General features: G+C 34.7%; 1 protein-coding gene across 1 annotated transcript in view; it reads left to right on the forward strand.

The window, feature by feature from the left end:
• The window catches only part of LOC134847715 (potassium channel subfamily T member 1-like), a 70,438-nt gene extending 52,561 nt beyond the window's left edge, over window positions 1-17,877 (forward strand). The window contains exons 15-26 of the mRNA XM_063864899.1: window positions 618-677; window positions 1,285-1,302; window positions 5,268-5,334; window positions 5,801-5,973; window positions 6,211-6,385; window positions 7,267-7,401; window positions 7,861-7,972; window positions 13,673-13,858; window positions 14,682-14,804; window positions 16,654-16,819; window positions 17,120-17,204; window positions 17,716-17,877. Of these exons, the coding sequence (XP_063720969.1) occupies window positions 618-677; window positions 1,285-1,302; window positions 5,268-5,334; window positions 5,801-5,973; window positions 6,211-6,385; window positions 7,267-7,401; window positions 7,861-7,972; window positions 13,673-13,858; window positions 14,682-14,804; window positions 16,654-16,819; window positions 17,120-17,204; window positions 17,716-17,749 (1,334 nt within the window). The 3' untranslated portion in view covers window positions 17,750-17,877. The remainder of the gene's footprint in view (window positions 1-617; window positions 678-1,284; window positions 1,303-5,267; window positions 5,335-5,800; window positions 5,974-6,210; window positions 6,386-7,266; window positions 7,402-7,860; window positions 7,973-13,672; window positions 13,859-14,681; window positions 14,805-16,653; window positions 16,820-17,119; window positions 17,205-17,715) is intronic.
• The last annotated feature ends 363 nt before the right edge of the window (window positions 17,878-18,240 follow it).

Consider the following 18,240-nt stretch of genomic DNA (forward strand, 5'->3'; position numbering starts at 1 on the left):
AATTGTGACTCAGTACACGAGTCACAAAAGATAGTCTGCAAGTACGGAAAACCCAACACAACCAAACACGATCAAAGTTATGGGTCATTACAACTATTTTAGTAAATTAGCTGATAAAGTCAACCGGTGAGGAATAATTGCAGCTGCCTGAAATTGAAGTCAAGAAGATTCCTTCGAATCTGTAAGAAGATTTTTCATCACGACGTTTCACGAAACGATCTCTGCACTTGGAGAATTATTTGTTTCTGTGAGAAATGCAGAAAGTTGAATAAACTAAATCTCATCTTAAAAACTGAAAAATTTTCATTTTACCATTCGATCTACTACTATTAAACAGAACAAAATCAGTTCAGTTAAAGTTCAATCATACGGGGACTTATTTTTTGCATGGAGCTATCCTTACTTCTGTATTATAATGATTATCATTATTATGTATGTTGGTCCCTTTCCCTCGTGCATAATTGGCCTAAACTAAACAATTGACATGAATAGCACAAGGCTTTCTGTCGAATACTCAACAGCCAGGAGATCCAAAAGTATTGACTGACTTGGTGAATTATTTTAAGCATCAGTGAAACATATTAATTTGAAAGTTTCACAAGCCGTTTTTTTTTCAGAGAGCAACAAGTCCAGATTGCGATCCCAGGCGGACAGCGGAATCTCTGAGCAGGCATCGGGTGAGTATTATTGATCATCGATAGAGCATTGCAATCAAACCCCCTCCCCCATCCCATCTATTTCGCCCATCATAAATTAGTGTCACATTTCACCTCTAATTTATTTCGCCCAACATTCAATACAGAATTTCTGTGTGAGATATCAAGTAACCCATTGTGCCGGCGAGAGATGAAATGTACCACTGAATTTAAGATGAGCAAAATTATAAAAATTACTTGAACGAAAGTATCGAACTTTTCACTACTGCGATCAAGGCTGTGCTGTGCGTGCAATTAGTAATTGCAATTAATTTTTATTAGTTTCGATTTTCTATCAAAGTATGGGATAATTTTGCTTCTTGTCAATAATATCAAACTCTGCCATCTAAATAATTCATCTTCTTTGAACTTTTTTCAATCACATGTTCAAGGATGAAATTGTGGTTTTAATAAGCATGACTATCGGAAAAATCTTTCCAGACATCACGAAATAAAAAAGAGTTCGAAGACTTTCTTTTTTTTTGTTTTTCAGGGTATTTTATTTGCTATCCGTTTGTCATTAACAGTGTTTGACCTTCATATTCTTCGCGACAGCAATTATGTGATGTTAACTTTTAGACTGTTTCAGCCATTGCCGACTACATAGGTAAGTTTTCTGCATCACCATCCAAACAACAAGGAATCCAAAGCCGTTAACCAAGGGGAGATGGTTAACTTGGCTCTGAGTTCATTTTTTCAGCCAATCAGAGTAGAGAATTTCACATGCAGCGCTTAAGTTGAACGCTGGGGTGGAAGAATGATCTTAAGTTGGTCTACTTAGAGGGAGGATGTTATTTTTATCCAAACAAAAAAGGAATACGCATACACTTGAATGATTTCCATTCTAATTTACTTTCCCATTATTCTATTCAACTTGATCTAAAAAGTCAGTTTTGTGCTTATTTATCTGCACAACCCATTGCTCACTTTTCATTTTTTTTTCCATTTGAGCTGATAACATCTGATTTTAACAACTTCTCAAATCTGTTACTCACGATAATAATTGCTCACAATAATAATTGCTCACAATAATAATTGCTCACGGTAGTATTTAGCATAACCTGATCTTATCAGTGCAAAGGTCTGGCTGCTTTTTAAAAATTTTGAGTGTTTTGGGTAAAAAAGTTGAAATATTAGTTCAAATACAAAAAGTTATGTTATCCAAATATCATGAGCTTAAGCATTCGTGAAACAACTTCTAAATGTATATTGTGTATTCCTCAGACGCTTCAAAAGTAAAGCAAGAAATATGGCAAGGCGCTACTCACAATCAACGTCAAACAATTTTTTTTCCCGGTTAATTTCTGAAAAAGATCTTAACTCACAAGGCAAAATACACATCCGACAGATTTTAACCTTGAAACAAAACATTCTGCATTCGCATGATAATAATGTTCGATACTGTACCTCTCCTAGTAGTGGATCCCTCGCCATACAAATTTCCCCCATTAGTATTAACTTCCCCCTCGTTATTAATTTTCAGCCAACCAAAACAATTTTTTCTAGAACCGCCAATACAAAATATTTTTCAAAAAACGCAATTTTTGGGGCCAAAAAACCTACCAAACTTGCCTAAAAACGTTCTTTTTTGCAAAAATTTGCCTGGGGCGCAGGAATTTAATCAAAATAGGACCTTTATTAAGTTTTATGAAAGATATTAAGAATTTCTGCTTACGACTTCATTTCACTGGCATTTTGAGGTTTCAAAATACTTATTCGATGAGATTCAATTTTTTTTCGAAATGAAAATGCAATGTGGTAATTCTCAATGTTCATTACGCTTTCGATTAAGACTTTTTATAGACTTTATTCGGGTTAAAAACTTGTTTAACCAAACAACTTGAATAATCTGTACTGCTTCAATGCTGACATGTTCCATTTGGTGAAAACTAAAACCTTACATTTGGCTACTCATGGTGGTAGCTATTGTTCAATGTTATATCTAATGTTTGCACTTGAGAAGCTGGTGTGTTAGTACGAACCTTCTTTATTTCCAACCGAAGTCGCAAATATTGGTGCCACTTTTGGGGCACTGTTACAGCTTTTTAATAGCATGTGCTTTGGCATTAGAATAGTAATAGTTTAACACAGTTGATGCATTTTTATTTCATCAAATGAACCGAAAAAAAACCTTTTGTTTTTTAAAAAAAAACATCACAATACTAAAAACTCGAGTTCAGAAATTTTCTAACTCAATATAACTTTCAACTTTTTGAAATGCACAATTTAAACATGATGTTGCTTTATGCTTTGCAATTTGTTACATGCAAAGTTTGTGTGGATGCCTTCCGTTTGTTATATTCCAAATTATCACTTGAAATATTGAGTTTATGTATATTTGGTGCCTCTTTTGCTGAATGGCATTGACAATTTATTAGCCTATGTAGCAGATTTGTTCGTGACTAGTGTTTGTCGGTTGTTATGATTGCGTTGCTGATGGGATAGAGCGTGAGACTAAAATCTGTTGATTGCAGTTGGTCGCAGGTTCGAAGCCTACACGCAGCCGAGCTTTTGCTAATTCCAGGCTTGTTTCTACATTTTCTGATTTTACATGATAAAGCTGCTTTTTGTCGTGTTCTCGCAAGTGCAGCTTCGCCTCTGTACCTTACATTAATTTTCGACATTTTTTTAAATCAAAGTTTTTCGTTTTTTCTATTGCTTTGTCAATGTTGACAGCATTCCAAATCTTTTTTGTTATTTTCTTGCAGTTTTTATTCTATACTTTTTGTATCGAAATTGATGCTAATCTCTGTGTCAAAATTACTAAGGGCTAAATAAAAAATGGCTAAAGTACTCCTATCCAAATATTCTCATCTATCATAGCAAAAAATTACAATAGTTAGCGGAAAATTACAAATTTTTGCGACCAGCAAACTCATACAATTGCGTTAACTTCGTCATAGTTGTAGTTTTACCTTTTTTGTTTTTGCAGTATCCATGAGCAGTTTTTGAAGCATCTAGTGGTGTATTATTTATACATTCTATCGGTCAAAGTAGAAATCTGCCACTATTTGAACAGCGACAAATAGTACGGGAAAAATACATAACAACTCTTTTTAAGATCGAAAAATTCCGCAAAAGTTTTTAAGATATTTTAGTTAAAATACTTCGGCCACTTCTATTTCTACCCACAAATACGGAAATGCTTCTGTTTGCTCTAATATGTATAATGGGTTCTATCTTTCTCGGTTCTAATTTTGAAAAAATGGTCTTTCTTCGCCAAACAAATTTCAATTGTGTGATGTTTTTAACTAGCCATTTGTTACAAAGTTTTGCATTTGTAATAATCAAACCTGTTATAATTTTCTGCAGAAAGCAAATTTTGTAGCAAATGATTAGCTGATTAAATCATAAAATTGAAATTTGTTTGGAGAAGAATTCGCCGACTGTAAGCGTTGAGTTCACAAAGTCAATTTTTTTGCCCGAAAATTATCTTAAATTAGTTAAACAGGCAATTTTCAAACTTGTTTGCTTCCTAAATTTTCTGAAACTTTGGCTAAAACATGAGTTTAAGGTTTAAACACATGTTTTAGCTAAAAACAGATTTGAAAGTTGCCAGTTTAACTAATTAAGGATAATTGTCGAGCGCAAAAATGGTGTATTCTAATTCTTAGCTTAGAAGTGGCAAATTTTTTGGTCCATAAATCATGCACAACTTGAGGCAAGCTAATTGGTCAAAATTTTGCGTAAAGAGACGCAACTTTTGGCGCTTTGGCATTTTCGGTTATCGGTCGGCGAAAGGTTGTTTATTTTTTCAAACAAGGAATGCATTTTTATTACTTTTTGAAATTTTTTTTCAAAATTAGATTGCTACAAAAAGATCTAACCGAATATCTCCCTTTTTTCAGACTCACTGTATTATTTCTTTTGTAGATATATTATTTTCATTTTGTTATTTTTCAGAAAAAATCTCTCCGGTATTACTATTATAGAGTGTTACCGCGAAAAAGAAATTATGATAGACAGGTCCCGCATTCATTTTGCATGTTATAGTTTTAAAAACTATTTGTGTATAAATTATTAATTTCAAAAACCTCGCGAAATATGTTGCTTCAGAAATTTTTCAGATTAACAGTTGTTACTTAATATACTGTTTATATCAAAAAATATGCTCACTTCAGCTTGTTTTACGGTTTAACAACCATAAGTGGACTCACTCATTTGTCACATAAACTCAATTTTGGCATTGTTTTAAATTTTTTACCTTAAAATAGTGATGGGTGAGGTTTCACGAAGTTCAAAAACATAAAATTTGTTTGAAAATATTCTAATACGATCTTCCTGAATGGCAAAATCAGAATTATTAATCGATCTGAGAGCTCTAGGTATCTTAGTGTGTGGTATTCTCAAGGGACCTGGTTTTTTCAATGGACCATTTTTTCATAGTAGTATCATGTCTGCAACTGAAATGCCCGACAATGTTTTTTTTTTAATTTTGAATTGTAAAACTTCAATCATTCAAACTATAGTTTTTTCGTTTTTCAACCTAAGCAATAATCAAAGAATTGTGATAAAATTGCGTTATAAACAAACAATTGTAATACATTTTTCCATCTCTGATTTCACTTTCAGATGACGTCGAGGCCGTTCTGGAAAATGTCGACATGCAGAAACAGAAGACAGGTGCATTTCGAGACAAGTGAGTTTGCGTTAACTTGTAATTTAAGAAAACGGTTCACTTATCATTCAGAACAAACTGCAACAACACCAGCATACTTTTATATTTACTTTTAGAAAAAAATTATTGATTTTTTTTTGAGTAACGCTAATTGAGTAGTCTGTTAATTTTTTGTCAAAACTATATAAAAACTGTGGCTCCTGCAAAGCGCAGAGGAGCTATCATTATGCCTTAGCAAGACCTGTCTAAGGATATTCTATTTGGCTTACTTACCCACGTTCTAGACTGAGTTGTTTTGTTCAGCTAAGTTATTTTTTTACACCCCCTTTTTAGTTTTTTTTCTCGATTTTTGACTCACCCTTAAGCCATGAGCACCGATGCTGGTGAGTCTCAAACCAACGACCTTTTGTCTGAGAGGTGTAGACGTTAGCCACTTAATCAACACCCCTGTAACACTAAAAATAATTTCCCTGTTTGCATTCTGTAGCATAGTTCAAGGGTTCCCCACTCCAGCCTACCAGTGGTTCACGTCTCCCCACTGCCACGTGCTGAAGGAGTCGAAAGCCTCCTGCTGTCTGGATGTGTTCAAACCATGCCAGCACTGTCCCCACACAAACGCACTCGAATACGACTTCAAAGACAAACCAACTATCATTTCCGGTACTCATATTCAACAACTAACAGAGAAATCCAGGTGTTTTTAAAAGAGAAATCAAGAGAAAAATCAGGCGTTTTTAAGGTCGTCTAATTTCTGAGTTACTTTTTGAGATGTTCAGGGCATTTAATGGTACTAATGAAAACTTGATAAGGTGCAAATTTACAGTAGAAGGTTTTTGAATGTAGTTTAAGGTAGTTTTATTATAAAGTGTTTTGCGAGTGAGCATGATTTGATTTCAGTGGACTACATGACAGCTGCCATCGCCAACTTCATAGTGCCCCTGCGACACCACTTGAGATCCATTGACAAGCTGAGTCCCATCATCATCATGTGTGAGTTCAAGCCAGACGTCAATGTCCTGACTGCCATCTCGTGCTACCCCGAAGTCTACTACTGCATCGGAAAACTAGACAAGTCAGTACCCGCACCGAAGTTTCTCGGATAAAAATAGATTATATTGAAAAAATTTTGCGTAAATGTTGCCATAATCGAATATGTATAACCAATTTAGGCAGTTTATTATAATTGAAAAAAAAATGGATTATTTTCATGCCCATTATACTGCATTATAATTTCACTAAAATCTATTTTTATCTCCATATAATCTCAATAAAATCTTTTTTTTTCGCCCTGAAATTGCAATAAAATCTATTGTTTTTGCCATAAAATTGCCTTAAAATTGACTACACTCTAAGACGACACACTAATATATACTACATTGTCATTCTTAATGTCAACAGTTTGTCAGCGTATTTTCTTCAGCGGCGATATCATTTCGAGAAGCATCTGCGGTTTTTAACACCAAAAAGTTTCCCCAGTAGACTAGACGCGAAGATGGGCGTGAGCAGGGATCTCTTCTGTCAATTATGGGATCGAAGTTTCAATTATGTGGGGTGAAATTTAAGTAATTCTAGAGCTTCGGAAGAGCTCCAAAAACCGAAATGGTTTACCTACCGCTCTTGGTAAAAAAAACCGTCCTTCTCTGATTTAGACCCAAATAGACTTAAAAGTATTTATTGACGTAGAATTGGACTTGAAAGTAAAGATGTTCAATAATTGTGATATTTTGCAGTGTTGGCTTTGTTCTTTCCCCCTTCCTCCAAAACAAAACAGACTTTTTGCTTGAACCATTGATATTACAACGTTGTTCTGTATGAAGATCAAAATTGTTTGGAGTTTGGTAATTACTGTGCATGCCAATGTTCCACAAACAGACACGCAATATTATTCCAACTTTCATTTAGTAAAAGTCACAGGTGGGGGTGTAATTAAAGAACTACATTTTTCGTTTGCAGCCTGAATGACTTGTTCCGTGCAGGAATAAGTGAGGCACAGGCGTTCATTGTGTCAGACAGAGAGAGCAGCAAGGCCGCCTCGGAGTCCTACTTGGCCGACAGCACATCCATCGTGGCTGTGCAGACCATACAAAAGTACACACTTTACTCTACTCTTTTGCCATTGTTTTAAATAATCTTGAAATAAATATGCATGCTACAACATTAAATATGAAAATAGCGACCAATTTTGTTTCAGTAATAAAATTAATTATTCATTTTCTATTTAAAATTTCATTTTAAAAGAGGACCAAACTGGCGCTATTTTTATCGTACTGAACTTACAAAGCATGCACCTCATACTCTATTGCTGCTGGTATAAAACGATAACGAAAAACAATCGATTACAAACAAATTTCATTTTAAATAATTAATGCCACTAAAAACGTTGTCAAAAACTAGTACCGGTAAAAATTTTCTGAACCCCCAAATGAAAACAAAATAACGAGAATCTAGAGAGCTGGTTTTAGTTTTGACTCAATTTCCGTGAGAAACTGAAGTCGAATTAAATAATCCTTGCGTCTACTATTTCGTGACTCTTTGCTTACATTTTAGATTGTTTCCGAATCTGATGATCATAACAGAGTTGACATATCCAACCAACATGAAGTTCCTTGACTTCAACCCTAAGGAAAACGGACCAAATACGCTCACTTACGCCGACAAGGTAAATCAGCCATAAAAAGTATTAAAAAAATTGTTTCGATATAGTGTGGGTTGAGTTAATTGCACTAGCAAACTTTAGTGAGCTTTAGTGTGTTATAATACTACAATTCTTTTCTTTTTCTAGCCTAAGTCGCGGATATTGGTGCCACTTTTTGGACACTTTCACGGCTTTTTGTTAGCATAAGCTTTGACATTCGAATATTAAAAAGTTAACACAGTTGATGTATTTTGTATTCATTGAATGAACCAAAAAAAGCTATTTGTTTCAAACATCATAACAATCATAAAAACTCGTTTTCAGAAATTTTCTTTTTCAATATATTTCGTAGTTTTTTGAAAATCATAAGTTATGCATAATTTGGTTTTATGCTTTCCAATTTATAACATGCAAAACTAGTTTGGATGCCTTCAGTCTGTTATACTCCAAACTAATTGAGTCCACTTGTATTTGGTGCCTTTTTTGCTGCCAGTACCCAGCGGATTTTATAAACAAGATCTGAAATTCTTTATTTCTAACATAATTTGATTCTCAGATCTGAAAATCGTTGTTTCAGTTCTTGAGAAGAAATTGATACTTTCTGACCTAAAATTTGGATCTGAAATAGATATTGTCAGATCTGAATTAGCTTTGAAAAACGACGCAAACATATTCAGTAGTCTTCAAATGCAGATTTTCCTGAGTACATGCTAGCAGCTGTCAGAAGCTACAAAAACAGAACAATAGCTAAAATTGACCAAATCTAAAATAACCAAGAAAAACAAAATTTCAGATCTAAAATAGATTTGTCATATCTGAAATAACCCAGAAAAACAACATAACACATTTTAGATCTGAAATAACCCATACTAAAAATATCCAAGCATTTTCTTAGCATTTTACATCCTATTCCAGATTTCAAGTTTAGATCTGAAACAGATTATTTCAGATCTGAACTAGAACATTTACTGGGTACGGGTGCATAGCATTGGCAATTCATTAGCATATGTTGCTGCTTTATTTGTGACAAGTGTTTGCCGGATGTTAAGTGTTCGTGGCCGAGAGGGCAGGGCGTGAGACTACAATTCTAGCGGGCGCAGATTCAAAGTGCATGCGTAGCAAATTTTTATTAATTCGAGGCCTATTTCTATCTGTTCTTATTTCAATTTATAAAGCTGCGTTTTTTCGTGTTTTTGCTAGGGTTTGCGAAGCGCAGCTTCACGTCAAGGTAAACAGCTGACAATCCCGAAAGCCAAACTTAGGTTTGGTTCAATTCAATTTTTGCAATTTTTAGGAAACCTTTGCATCTTAATTGATTTTTATAGTGTTATAATTTAGCTTGCAGCTTAGTTTAACGATTCAGTGTAACGTTTGTAGCAAGATAATTTGCAATTAATATTCTGCAAAAAGCCAATTTTTGGTACACAATCGTTTTTTTTTACTAAAAAAAAGAGTATTATCTGACGTCCTTAAAATTGGTTTTTTACAAGCTATAATGGACATTCCTGCTGATTCATAAATACATTGGACCTAATGTGGGTTTTTGGCGCTTAATTTGATATTTTTAACTGTTTGGTCACTATTTAACCAAACAAAGAAATAATGACAAATTGCTATTGATGCACAAAACCTCACCAACTGTTCCGCCTTTCGTAACGAAAGTTACGGAAAATTTGTGCGCGAGGTGGTTTTTTTCTTCAGACAAATTTTGGTTTTGTAACTAGCCATTTTTTAACAGAATTTTTTTTATCATTCGAAAGGTATTGTTGTCCTGAGCTTAAATTTTAAAAATTATTTCACTTGTGATCATTTCTCGTAAAGTTATGGGGTTTAAAGATTGGCCTTTTGGCCAGTTTGGGACAAATAACGCGCGATAGCGCGATATATTTCGCGCTATTAACAACGCGTAAGAGGAGATTTTATGTGTCTCAGAATTTGTTTCAAATTGGTTAAAAGAAGCTTATTTGCCTTAATTGATTTGTTACAAGGAGCGAAACTTATCACTTTATACTTTATATAGCGTGTGATGGGATGATTTCACAAAGTATCAAACATCTCGTGTATAAAATTTTTCATTTTTTTACTTTCAATTTTTTTATGTTATTACTGCTCCATAGACCTTAAAAGGCAGCCGAAACATTCAAAGCTTTGCCCTAATACGAGCAGTCTTGCTCGTTTAATACTTAAATAAGTCAAAACACCATCACAATCATTCTAAATGAAAAACAAATTGAAGGTTAAACTCAATGCGAATGTATTTGATTGTTTTGCAGTGAAGATGCTGCGGAGTTAAATGGCAAGGTGTTAAAAGGCATGAAATTCAACTGTTTGACGAAAAATTGTTGTACATATACTACAGGGCCTGCTGAGTCTATTTGTCGAAGTTGCCGAACTCGCTGCTAAACTAAAACAAAAATTAGATTTCGCGAAAAAATCTGGATACAAATGGTTTTAGTGGTGCCGCTCATAAAATTAGTTTAGGTAGTGACTTGCAACCAATTCATTCCATCTGAAAAAACGGAAGCACCGTGTTCCGTGTTCGAAGACTAACCAACTTCGGACATTTAAAGTACTTTCTATAATCTGTGTCCCATTTACACCTAAACAACGAGATAAATCGAGCTCCAAAATTAATTCAGAGAGGCTTGAGAAAAATTTTTGATGTCAAAAATGCGTTAAACACGTAAAACGTTCAAGATTACAAATTGATTTCTAGGTTACACAGCGTGTGAAAAGCTACCGACTTCAAAATAATCTGAGAATCAAAATAATCTGAGAAAAGATCTTTTTTTGATAAAAAAATTTTTGATATGACTTTTTTAAGTGTTAACTGATTATTTTCAATAAACATACAGACTTAGAAAGAAAAACCAATGCTCGACCTTGATACGAACAAGACTGCTCGTATATTAGGGCAAAGCCCTTAATCTTCTGACTGCACCCTAATGGTTATCGAGTAGTTTTCTGGGAAAGGAAAATTTTGAAAAACTATAAATTCTGGACAATATCAAAGATCAAGTGTAAAAGTATAAGTCGTGCAAAATTAATACGATCGACTAGCTAGCCTCAATTCAATTAGGAACGATTCGGTTTTGCGGGATAATTCGCCACGCATGAATATTTCGCGTTACGCTTTCTTTCATGATTTTGGATAAAATTGTCAAAGTGCGCATAAATTAGTCCTGAGCATGGCCAAATTGGCCAAAAGTTTGCAAAAAAAATTTTGAGGTAAAACATATTTTGTTATAAAATTTGATGTCGATGATTCAATATCAGAACTTTGCAAAAATGATTGGAGGTAAAATATGTAATTTTAAAATTTGATTTCAGGGAGCCAAAATCTTCATTAAAGCATGAATTTTTTTTGTTAAAAATTAGTATTTCAATCGCCAGAAATAAAATCACAAACCTAGATATCCCTTTTCTTCGACAGTCGGCAAAATAATTTCAATTATGAATTGGGCTAAACGACAAGTAGTTGGTACATCATACTTTTTTGTTTAGAGGCAGGATCATTTAAAAAGAAATGGAATCCAATGATTTGTTCCATTTCAAACTTTCTTCTGTTTTTCAAGTCCTCGTTTCTTGGGCTGAATTCAATGCTGTGCACCCACGATGCCGCGTTACCGGATAGCCGAAAAAACTAAAAATCGCAAGTTTTAACTAAAATCGCTAAATCGCAATTCGTCACAAAGTTTGATTGGCCGATAAAATTCCTCAATTTTCGCAGACGAGCAGCCACCAAAAACCTAGCTCACAACCCAACTGTCAAATTCTAGTAATTGAAGGCTTACTTTTTGGAAAAACAAATCAACTAATATTTACTTTACCTGTTCCGACAAAACTTGCAAAAACCGTGTAACGTTTAGTTCAAATTTAACTCGGATTGAATCACCATCATATCCAAATCATTCTTACGAACCAATCAGCAACTAAAAGAAAAGCATTTCAAAAAGTTTTTAAAGAAATGAGAAAATATCTTGCGCAACAAGGAAAATGGCTCAAAAAAAAACGATCGCAAAATTCAATCACGACATAATAGTTCCATGCAACAGTTTGCGATCATTTCTTTCTCGCGCTCGAAAATAATTTTTACCGCATTTCCGCTCGCCATTTCACTCAGCATTTCCGCAATTCCACCAAAAAAATACATGTTGCAGAACGGCTACTTTCGCGGGAAACTATTTTGTGTTACGCTATTTTCAAGACTGCGCCAAAACCCCTGCTTTCAAATTTATAATGTTTTTGGTGGTTTTGAAAACCGCAAGATTCCGCTAGTGTTTGCTCTTCTTACTGGCAATGCAAGCGACCAGAACGAAATTATGCTTAATATTAGAGAAGAATGAAACAAATTAACAAGGTTTCAAAACCAATTGTTTCAGCCGACTACGAAAATAACTGCACGCAAACTGCTTTTTCAAAAAAAAAAATCGGAGTATAAAAGACTATTGTTTTTGGTGTTTCGGATGTTTCCGCTTTGCTATAATTTACTAATACTGTTTTTATAATATTCAACGCAAGAATCTAATTGACTAAAATGATCAATTGTTTTAGAGTTTTGCCCGAAGTGAATTTCTCGGCTATCCGGCAACGAACTTTTTTATCGGCTATCCGGGAACGAATTTAATTTTCGGATATCCGTGAACAATTTTTTTTCTGACTATACGGGTATTCGGCTCCGTGACACGCCAGCAATTCAAACACTGAATTCAAACTGCATGCCCACAGATAAAAATCAAAATCAGTCAGGTGTTAAGCAAGTTTAACACTTGAATAATCGTTATTTTTCCGATGGGTAAACTGCATATTTAGCAAAATTTACGTTATACTGCAACCTGTGCTCAAAATGAGCTCGCACAACTAGAAAAATGGTGTTTGTTACAAGGCATTGAAAAACAGAACACAAAGGACTTCACGTTACAGTTTTTTATTCATTATTTCGACTTCAATCGCAATTTTCATCTTTTGTGGTATATGGCAAAAAAATTTGATTTGTCGAACAATTACAAATTAGTTTTATTTTGATCGACCAGAGTCAAATATACTCGATTTGGGTCGAGACGTTCGAATCATATCAAGCCTAAATCAAGACTTGCAATATAGTTAATTTTGGTCCAATGCTTCCGTGTCGGATGAAGCATAGTACACTCGAATCGAACACGGTTGAACACAATTTTTCTTGGAAAAGAGTCACTCGAAACATCGAGCGCTTGAGTGGAACACATCTTGTATTCAGTTTACTTGGTCAAAACATAGCGCAGTTTGGAGTCTTTTTATACTCATTCCGCCCAAAAAAACTGACAGATTATCCGTATCTAAACAAAAGTATGTTCAAACGCTTGTTTCTAAGTCATATTTTTAATCAATCAGAATCGAGCATTGTGGTTCTGGTTTTATTGTTTAAATGTAAAAAATTTGAGAGAAATCAGTTAAAAGTACCGGAACAAGGAAAAAAATTAAAAATTTGGTTGAATCAGTCAAAACAGCTATTTTGGTCGAGCTGGTCAAAACTTACAACGAACAACTCAACCAGGTCTACAGCTATCATCAGTTCAAAAAATTTTCTTGATTTAGATTGTCTTGATTTAGTTCTTCGGCTGATTTCGGGAGGAAATCTTCTTCCCAATAGGAACGCCGCCCTTTAGTCCTTTGGATCTCTGTTACGAACTTTTTGGACAGCCAACGAAATATACTAGCTGTAACTAATATAAATAAATAATTTAGAGACGATTGGAAAAAGTGCCGGTGGACAGTGACTTGTTCAGAAGTGCTTTTGTGAGTGGCCAGGCTATGAGTCCCTCTATGTTGGACACATTGCTGTACCAGTCATTCGTGAAGCCATACATCATGTCCATAGTGTACCTACTCATAGGACTCAAACAACACACCGGTTCAGGACACCTCATTTTTGTGAGTCATTCAAATCAGTGGTAGATCAACATGCCAAAAGGCCAACAAGCACGAATATTTTCAATCTATCAGCGTTCTACTTAAATTCCAGCACTGACGAATTATCAGATTAACTTTTCAGATGTTCAGATAATGCATTATGATTGGCTCACATTATTTTCGAGCATTTGGTTCTTCTGGCATGCGAGAGTCCTCCATAGCTAGTAGAGTAGTACAAAGGATCAATTTGATAACCTATTTTGACATATTCCGATAAAAAAATTAGCTAAGCTCGGAAAAGTTATAAGATAAATTCAAAAAAGTTCGAAATAATTTTTTACCATTCATACATTCAACAGCGGATTGAAGGGGGGAGCGGAAACCCATCCTCAGGGATTCGAATCCCTCCCGGTCCCCTCTTTGAACTATTTTGAGATATCCGTTTTGGCTGACGGACCCTAAAACTTTTCTAAAGGCGCCTTTGGCGCCAATGTTTACTAATTTTGAGAAAAAAAAGCAATTTTTTTAGTCAAAATTTTCCAAAAAGTGCCTAAAAACGCCTTTTTTAACTTTTTTCAAGACGATGCCTGCGGCGCATAAACTTTGGCCAAAACAGCTCAGAAAATTAATTTAGTCAACCTTACAAAATTTTCGTATTTTTTTTGAAAATCCGCCCCCTCCCCTCGAGAAAATCCTAGATCCGTCACTGTATACATGGAAACAAAATCATTTTTTTTTCGGTTTCAAAAAAACTTAGAGGTTAAAGTGGATTGGGTCATAGATTTAAGCTATCTGTAAAGCTACAAATTAAAGCTATCTGAAATTTGAAAATGTTAACTTTCAGTACGTGGTAGATGGAGAAGATGTGAAGTGTCTGCAGAACTTCGGTCGCCTGATGGGGGAGAGGCTGACAGAGTATGGACAGCTGCCAATTGGCATGTACAGGAAACAACCTCTAGACAAACAGGTAGACAAAAAACCTGTTTCTCATTATAGCCCCCCTATCAGCCTATTAACAACTAGATCATTCCCACACCACAGCGGTTCGGTCTTTTGTATTATGGGAGGGGCTATAAATTGCTTGGGGTATTACGGGAATAAGCTAAGAAATGTATGTATTCGACTCATACTTAAGGTAGATTATATAAAAATTCTCCGACCAAAGCATGTTCCGACCGAAATAATTTGAACAAGAAATTTAAAAAACAATTCTTAATCGAAAATTTTTTTCGTTTAAATGGTTTTCTTATTTTCTGGTGTTTTTTTCTGGAAAAAACTACTGAGTTATGTAACAAAACTGCAAGAAGGAGGAGAACTAATAGCTTAAATAACGTTAAAATTAAAATTGAATTTATTGTGTAGTCCAGCTTTAAATTGGTGTTCCAATCTACTCCGAAAACAGTAATTTTCAATTTCAACCAATTTCCACGACACCCAGACAACCTTTTGGTTCTATTTGAAAATCCTATTCACAGCTGAAAATTTTTAATATGATACCATAATTGTTCCGATCATTGAAAATGGGGAGGAACTTTGTATTCGGGTGTGTTTTAGTTTTTTTTCTCTTTTTGCTTTCCACGCAAAATCAGGTACCACAAGTAAAATTCTGACTGGATTGAGTGATGATCCATCATATTAAAGCCCTTTCAGTTGTGATTTGAACCATCTTTTAAAATTTCCAAAAAGTTTTCCCACTGTCGAAGTTTGAAGTTTTTGATTTGTTGTCTTAATTCGAGCAAATAAAGCAAGCGAGCAGGATCACAAGCTGAATTTATGCCTATTTTAGGGCCTTAAAAATTATTATTACGCAAATAAAACTCGTTTTTGGAGTTTTTTTAGCTTCATTTTGGGAACCAACAACTTCAAAAAAAAAATTCAGCAAAATTTTGAGAAAATTTTTTTTTGAGTTTTTCTTAGCTTTTCCAGTCATTTTTCTACAAATATTTTTGTCCAATTTGCCTGCATTACTATGATTGTCTAATTTGACTGTCTAATATTTTACTTTTAACATTAGCGTGCTGAGGGGGGTGGGGTAGGGTGGACGACCAATTTTTTTTTCGAAAAGTGCCTAAAAACGCTTTTTTCCTATTTTCTCAAAACTACCTAGCTAGTTCTTATGTTAAAGTTCAGTCGAGAAAATTGATTTTGGAAATTTTTTCTGCTTAAGCGACCAGGTCCTTTTTTGCAGAAAAATGTTATGGATTTCGAAAAATCAAATTTATGATAGGTTGCCATTTTCTTACATTTTTTCGACCTAAGACATGCATTTTGGTTCGTTTCGACTTTTCTTAGAAACTACTTCATGAAATCTGAGACGAAGGGTTTTATCGAAAGAACCGCTGGCAATATTTTTCTAAAAAAGCGGCAACTCTCAATTTTTTGTGTGAAAATGTGATATCTCAGGGAGTATTCCTATTTCTCAAAAAATTTCTGTCTTCTCATTTACTTTAGAAAAACAGCTCAGGTTTTGAAAAAATTCCAATTTTTGGCATTTCTCATCTTGTTCCGCAACAGTAACGCAAATTCCAAGAAAAATATCAAACGGTAAATTCTTTAGCTGGATACTTAGTTATCTTTTACTGAGATTTATGAACATTTTGGTTCACCTAGTTTTTTTTCACAATTTTCATTTTTTTCGACTTCTTATTTTGTATGTTCGTGTTGCATCGCAAGGGGTATGAAGGTACACTTCGCCTCTGTGTTAAAAAATAGATAGTTGTAATAACCTCAGAATAAACTCAAAAAAGGAAACATTTGGAAACATCCGTGTTGTGACAAATAAAAAAATTATTGCATATATTGATATTTATGACCAGGGCTCCTCTAGTTCGGACATTGAGCTGGAGTGTTCGAATGAGCAGCATGTGAGGAGGGAAGAAGAGGAGGACGCCGTGTTTGCTATGAGACAGAACCAGGCCAAGATCATCCTCAGGGACAGACTGCTCCGACTAGGCGTGGCCGACGCGGACATTAACTTGGAAGGCAAGTAGTTATTTAATTCCAAGTTGCATTCAGAGTATAATTTTTCCGACTATAAGCAAATAAAGGCTCCAAAAAAATGTCCATTTATTTTTCATGTTTTCTTCAAAAATTACTTTCCATAGTGTTTTCTTTTTTATCTGCGGTGTAGTTAATGTCATGGTTTGTTTTCAATCAAAGAAATTCTTCAGCTTTTAAATATACATTTTTTTCCTCATCCATCAGCCTCGAACCAGCGACCTTTCACCTGGGACTCTGTGAACTTAGCCACTTGCCCATCACTCCCAAATGTCTTTGTTTCAGAGATGGACAGAAGGAAGAGTGGGGCCATCAACTACGTGGTGGTCAACCCCGAGCCAGACATCCCACTGCGGGAGGGAGATATCATGTAAATAACAGTGTCATAACAAAACATACCAAGTCATTATGCGCCATTTTAGGAAATATAATATAAAAAGTATCTCATTTCATTATATCACGCGAAGGAAGAAAGCCAAAATAATCAATTTCTCACTTTTTGGTAGTCTTGTGGGAAACTTAAGATCAACTTTTATACCATATCATTCCTAACATGAACTATCTATCAATGTATTTTTACAGAATAATTCAATGTATTTTTACAAATGGCTAGAAAGCTTGACAATTTTCAAAAATAAAGCTCAACAGTTTTCAAATAAGGGCTAAAAACACCTGTTGTTTTTAAAATTTTTCTTTTTGTAGACTAACAAATTGGTTCACGCTTTTTCATCTATAAACGTTTTTTTTCTGGGTAACTATATTGTCTACAGGTGAAAAACATCCTAAATAGTCACGTACGTGGTTGCATACGCAATTATAATGATATTTTGACCGAAATAATTAATTGAATGCTTAGTTTTAGCTTTACCTATTCTGTTTAGATACCTGATCCAGCCGCCAGAATCCGAATGGTGACCATGGAAATTCTGACTTGAACAAATACCATTGATACAAAAACTTTTTGATGATTGACGATAATGCTTGACTCCAAAGCTTAACTTCCATTTTTCATGAATTAATGACCAAAGTTGTTCGCTCCAGCGGGCTGTCAAAAATACAATAACGCATTCAAAACTAATTTTTTATGTTCTGAGCAGTCGACCGTGCAAGAGGTCCCAGAGGTACACAACGGAAATTCGTGTAGACTTTATATATTTAGATAATGAAAGTGGGATTTTTCAAAGACAAATCAAAAGAGAGCAATAATTCATGGTTGCTATATAAGTAGCATCGGGGCCTATATTTAGGGTAGGTTGGGGCGAACGTCTCTTTGTACCTTCGGTATGCAACTCTCTCACCACCCAAAGTGATCTCCCTTTAGTTTTATTTTACGAAATCAATTTTCTGCCGAACGACCTTTCGGTGCTAATTTTAATGAATTTCAACAGGAGCGCGAGTTCTAGCTC

The sequence above is a fragment of the Symsagittifera roscoffensis genome, chromosome 6 (assembly GCF_963678635.1).
Source record: "Symsagittifera roscoffensis chromosome 6, txSymRosc1.1, whole genome shotgun sequence".
Classification (NCBI taxonomy): Eukaryota; Metazoa; Xenacoelomorpha; order Acoela; family Convolutidae; genus Symsagittifera; species Symsagittifera roscoffensis.